The sequence below is a fragment of the Psammomys obesus genome, unplaced genomic scaffold, assembly GCF_907164565.1.
Source record: "Psammomys obesus unplaced genomic scaffold, mPsaObe1.curated_primary_1811, whole genome shotgun sequence".
Classification (NCBI taxonomy): Eukaryota; Metazoa; Chordata; class Mammalia; order Rodentia; family Muridae; genus Psammomys; species Psammomys obesus.
In genome coordinates this window covers 4,749-11,139 of record NW_026589754.1, presented here as the reverse complement: position 1 = coordinate 11,139, position 6,391 = coordinate 4,749, and the positions used below count along the sequence as shown (strand labels likewise).

General features: G+C 40.7%; 1 protein-coding gene across 1 annotated transcript; it reads right to left on the bottom strand.

The window, feature by feature from the left end:
• Positions 1–5,163: 5,163 nt before the first annotated feature.
• On the bottom strand, positions 5,164–6,111 carry LOC129675393 (olfactory receptor 8H1-like). The gene has a single exon (XM_055605430.1). The coding sequence runs from the start codon at positions 6,109–6,111 to the stop codon at positions 5,164–5,166; it is 948 nt and encodes a 315-aa protein (XP_055461405.1).
• Between the last annotated feature and the right edge of the window lie 280 nt (positions 6,112–6,391).

Here is a 6,391-nt window from a genome sequence, read left to right as displayed (position 1 = left end):
CAAATTTGTTGGGTGTTCTGTAGGCCTCATGTATCCTTATTGGCTTCTCCTTTAACTTGGGGAAATTTTCTTCAATGATTTTGTTGAAAATATTTTCTGGGCCTTGGAGAAGGGAGTCTTCTTTTTCCTCTATTCCTATTATTCTTAGGTTTTGTCTTTTCATATTGTCTTGGAATTCTTGGACGGTCTGTGTCAGGAATTTTTTGGATTTAACATTTTCTTTGACAGATACGTCGATTTCTTCCATTGTATCTTCTACACCTGAGATTCTTTCTTCCATTTCTTGTATTCTGTTGGTTATGCTTACCTCTGTAGTTCCTGTTTTCTTCCCTCAATTCTTCCTCTCCATTATTTCCTCCATTTGTGTTTTCTTTAATTTTTCTAGTTCTATCTTCAGGTCTTGAGTTGTTTTGTTTACTTCCTTCACCTGTCTGCTTGTATTTTCCTCTTTTTCTTTTAGTTCCTTCAACTCTGTCTCTTTGATTTCTTTCAGTGATTTAATTATTTCTTCTCTGAAGGCCACAAGCTGTTTGGCTGCATCTTCCCGTATTTCTTCACGGATGGCCCTAATTTGCTTGTCTTTATCTTCCTCCATTTCTTTACGGATAGCCATGATCTGTTTGGTTTTATCTTCCTCTAATTCTTTACGTATTTTATCTGTTTCCTCTATTATTCTCTTCATCAACATAGATGTAAGGTCATCTTCTTGATTTTCTATTATGCTGCATTGTTCAGGGCTGTTCGCCCCTGGATGGCTGGGTTCTGGAGATGCCATATTGCTCTGTCTTTTGTTGGTTGAGCCTTTACGCTGACCTCTACCCATTGGGCTGATTTAGGTATTGGCTGTTAGTTTCTGTGCTTCCTGGAGTCCTGAGGTAGGGAGTATCCCCTTGGCCGGAAGATGATTTTTCCTGAAGGAGTCCTTCTCTGCTTTTTGGTTATGGTCACTGTATGGCCAGTGTTTCTCCGGAGTTGCCACTGCTCACCTCAGGTTTATAGCCCTGAGTAGTAGCTGTGGTCTGTGTTAGGCAGGGGGGGATCTCCTCTTACCCATAAAATTTCTCAAGACAGCTGCCCCACTGCTGGGTTTCTTGTTATAAATTTAGTGTGCTCCTGCTCACTAAATTTCCATGTACAGTCCTCTTGAAGAAACTGCTGATTCCCTAGCTGTGGGGTTTTCTCCCAACAGGGAAACTCAGTCTGTTATCCTGGGGCGCACAGTTCTGTCTGAGAAAGTGGGAGGTGCACTCAGCAAGTCTCTGGGCCAAAGGCTGATTGCTCTGCTCTGGATCTGGAGAATGTGCACCTAGGTTGAGTTGGCGCCTGGGGGCACTGCTCTGGTCTGGAGGCTGGGTGCCTCACTCTGGACCAGAAGCTGTGTGTCTCTGTCTGGGATGGCGGCTGTAGGCACCACTCTGGTCCAGACGCTGTGGGTGCAGCCCCCCTGAAGGATCAGGGATTCCTACAGTTTTGGCAGTCCAGCCAGGGACAACTGGCCGATCCCTGGCACAGTATCTGGGGGCTGCTGTAATGGCTCTTCGGCTCCTGCAGGTCCGAGGATGCAGCTGTGTGTCCCAGTGCCCCAGGGGAACGCAACAATGGTGGCAGAGCACAGCGCTTCTGCCTGCACTAGAGTCTGCGTGAGTCCAGGAAGTGTTTTGGTGCTGGGTGTCCTAAGCGTTAGAGCTGCTGACCCCCTCCGCTGGGGGTTTCCTCCTGCCAGAGACACGCAGTCTGGTGCCCTGTTGCCCTGGTGCCCACAGTTCTATCTGAGGCGGCGAATCACGCGCGCAGGCAGGGCTCTGTGCAGGCAGGCGCCTTTGTCCCTCCCGGCTCTGGGTCCGGGCTGGCTCCTGGGGCACCCGCGGAACCCGAGTCTTTTCCAGGGGATGTCTGGGTAACCTGGGGTCAGTCCCAATTGTTTCCTGCTCCGTGGGGTTATCTCTCGACTGGAAAATCCAGTCTGTGGTGTTGTGGGCCCACAGTTCAGTCTGGGACAGTGACCAGATCACGCTGGGGTGTAGCTCTGGGCTGGCGACCAAGCGCCTGGCGGAACGGGGATATCTTCTGCGGTTTAGCCAGGTGAGTTAAAGCTGATCGAATCCCCCACCATGGGGTATGCTCTCACCTGAGAAACACAACCACTTGTGTTTTATGGCCGCGAGTTCTGATTGCTGGTCACTGTGCCAATCCTGCTGTGCTGCTCCTCAGAATGAGAGTCCTCCCGGCGCTGCCATCTTGCCCCGCCTCTCTCTTCTTTTGTTTTTATTTGTTTACAATTTAATCATTACATATCTCTATGGAAGCCTCCTCCCTCAACTCCTCCCAGTCCCACACTCGCTTCTTCTTCCTCTCTGTCCCCTTCTCCTGGTCCAATGAAAAGTGAGGATTGAATATTTTTAAAGCATGTCCTTGTGATTCAAGACAAGTTGTGTAGTTTCATATGTTAATTTATTTTGGATGAACAGTATTATTTTTCATAACACATTGCAGTCCTTAAACTAGCTCACAAATCAACTTATATGCCATATAGCATATACGATATATGACTAAAGTCAGTAGAGAAGGCAAATATCACATGTTGATTGACAATTATAACTATAGAATCACAGAGAATATTTTGTGACCCGTACTGTGAAGAAGATAGGTGGTTTGTGAGTTAAAATGTTAAATTCTGTCACTGAGTTCATGGAGTTTTCTCTAAAACCCCTACTCTGCTTATGAGGGAACCCAGATGGATACCGAGTCTATGAGGGTTCAGAGTTGCCAGGCTACAGAGGAAGACAATGCAGCCAGTCCTGAGGAGACCTGATGGGCTAGGGTCAGACAGAAGGGGAGGAGGACTTCCCCTATCAGTGGACTGGGAAGAGATGAGGGAGGAGGAGACAGTTGGATACAAATTGAATAAATTGCAATAAATAATAATAAATAATTTTTTAAAACATACAATTTTATAAAATTTATTTTTTAGCCCTTATTTCTACAATTGCTGTTAAATACACATGTTCCTAAATATATAAACACCTCTTGCTCAAGCCACTATTGCTATGTGCTTATACATGATTTCAATGCTGGTAACCTATTAGCTGTACCAGTATTTGGATTATAATAAAGCTGAAATAATGTTAAAAGTGTTAAATTCTTTTCAATCCATAAGTTAACTACAATGTTACATGTACTGTACTGGTGTCATCAACACAAGCAGGTGGTAGAAGTTTTCTAAATTATAGACACAAACATAATTGAAAAACAGAAAAAACACATGTTAAATAAATGGAAAAGAGAAGACTCCATAAAACCTGAAATAATAGATGGCCTATTCAGGGTCAGAAATGACAAAAGTCAATGAATATAAAAACTAAAAATGATTTAAATTGCTATTCTCATAATGAAAATAAACTAATATAAAAAAAGGTTCTAGAAAAAACAGATATCAAAAGAAAAATAAATCATAAACTCTTTCTATAGTATTGATGTGTAATATAGCCAGCATGTGAGACGGCTTATGAAAATAGGGTGATTACATACATATGAGAAAATTTTCAGTGAAGAAAATGCTAATCCTGTGTCTGACAAAGTTTGTCATTCAAGAAAGCATGAATTTACTGTTAATTGTTTGCCATCTTGTCGCCTTTTTACAGTGTGAAAATGGAGGCTTGCTCAGGTGATAGACGCCTGCCACCTTAGCAGAGGGGTGGGAGGTCAGCTCCCAGACCAACATGAGGATCCTGGCAGCAAGGCACATAACGGACAGCCTAGTGTGGGGTGACAGAGATAGCTGCCTCCCCAGAATCCCTGACCAGCCAGCCCTGACCATCAGTGACCCCAGGTTCAAAGCGACAACCTAACAAACTAATGTGGAGAACAATCCATATGGACACCTGCCATCAGTTACTGGTCTTTCTCTCCACGTGCTCTCAAGCACACATGCACCTGAACAAACACAAACACAGACATAGGACATGGACATTACAAAGAACACATACACATATGCAGGTGAAAAAACATAATAACATGAGTGCTGAGTAATTAAAGAACTTGCTTCAAAGCAATGTTACATTCATTAGTTTACAGTATAAATGAAAATTAACTCTAGTATTGTAACTAATTAAGAATTATAAAACTGAGAGTACTGTATACAGATATAGAACTTGATATATTTATGGTATATCATGATCAAAGCAACATCAGCCGGAAGTACTGATCGTCCCCAATGACTCAGAAGACATACTTCTCACAGTTGTACATGATAAAGAGATGATCAAACAGTACACTCTCAAGGGAATGAATAATGCTGCAAGTGAGTATAGAGAAAAAGTTATTTTTATGTGAACTATACTGACTAACTCAATTATTGACTGAGAAGAATATGATCCTGAGTATCAGTAACTTCTAGTGTTTTTCTTTTTTCTGGATATTAAACATTTTCATAACTGTCACCAACATGTTATGATTAGAGCAAAATATTTTTTCCTATAACTTAATGTTACTTCAAACTTTTCTGTAAAATTCAAATTTGGAAACAATTGAATGCATTCTTTTTAAGGTTATTATATGTTTTTGCATTAAATTATCTGAAAGTTATTTAAAAAACACTCATGAAGACTCTTCAAGAAATGACAGTAAGTATTTAAAGTATGTCAGGAATACAATTTATTAATTGTAATAAACAACATGTTTATTAATGTATATTACTTCCATCATCTTATCACATGTATATTGAATTATTATTCCTCTTGCACTGCTGAGGAAACTGAATACTAAATTTAGTTTCTTGTCAAGAATTATTTAACTAATAGCAGACTGCAAATTATATAGTGAGCGATTTCTGAAAGTATAGTCACTGCCTAAATTATCTTTCTGTTATATTTTTAATTGTTTACTAAGTATGAGATTTTATATGGTATAGCTCTAAGAATTTTAAACACGTTTCTTATGTTGCAAACTAGTATTCCTTAAAACAGAACAAAAGACAAGTGTGTAGTGCATGTTCAATGAAATTCATCCAGGAAAACTGACATGTAAAACTGCATTTCTGCAAATTCCCAACTGATGTTTGTATGAGAAAAAACCCAGAAAGGAAATCTAATTGTAATTGTTTTTAGACCCTCATCAAGGGAACATGCAAATGGAAGCGATGTGGCTGAATGATTAGTGTAACTCTTATCTTAACTTCCTGGGTTCTTGTCTCTTTTTCATTAATCTAGTAACAGCACTTTTCACTTCTTTGTTTCTGAGACTATAAATAAGTGGATTCAGCATGGGGATCACAATGGTGTAGAAAATAGAGGCTACTTGATCCTTTCCCAAAGAATAGGACTGACTTGGCTTTAAATAAGTAAAAATCAGAGTACTGTAAAAGACAGTAACTCCAAGGAGATGAGAGGCGCAAGTAGAGAAAGCTTTTTGCTTCCCAGAAGTAGAATTTATCTTCAAAATAGTTGAAAGAATAGACACATAGGATGCAGATATTGTGATGAGGGACCCCAAAATAGTGGAACCTGCAAAAATGAATATAATGATTTCAACTACCTGTGTGTCACTGCAGGACAGAGACAGAAGTGGAGATGTGTCACAATAAAAATGATGGATGACATTGGACTTGCAGAAATGTAGTGTAATCATGTCAAGCACAGTAACAGAGGAATCCACAATTCCAGTCATGTAGGACCCAGTGAGGAGAGCAAGGCAGCATTGTGAAGACATAACAACTGGGTAATGTAAAGGGTTGCAGATAGCTACGTAGCGGTCATAGGCCATCGAGGAAAGTAGAAAACATTCAGTAGCTGCCAAGAGGATGAACATGTACAGCTGGGTAAAACAACCTGTGAAGGAAATGCTGTTGTCTGAAGTCAGCAGGCTCTGTAAGGTTTTAGGTGTGATGGCGGTGGAGTAGCTGAGGTCAAGGAATGACAGGTGGGTAAGGAAGAAATACATTGGAGTGTGAAGCTGGGCATCTAGACGGATGATCAGTATCATGCTAATGTTCCCCAGCACAGTGACCAGGTATATCAGGAGAAACAGCACAGAGAGGACCAGCTGGATCTCCCTGGAGTCTGTCAGCCCCATGAGGATGAAATCAGGCTTACTTGTGTGATTCCAGGGATTCATAATGAATGACCCTAAATGATGAGAAATAAAGGGCAATGCTTAGGTTGTGTGATGGTACAGCATTTCCTGTGCATGTTTGTCACTGGACTTTCACAATTACAGTATAAAGTACAAAGAATTACAGTATAAAAGTACAAAGTGGCATTCGATTATGCTATCATAGTGATAACATGAGATAGAATACCAAAAATGCTGCTAGTTCAAATAATTTTTATGAATTTAATCTGCAAGAATGTTATCATGTATGTGCTCATATTATCCCCTCATTTTACACAAGACA

Bases quoted from the DNA above. Each gene is read 5' to 3' on its own strand.
- LOC129675393 (XM_055605430.1), bottom strand. From the start codon at position 6,111: ATGAATCCCTGGAATCACACAAGTAAGCCTGATTTCATCCTCATGGGG.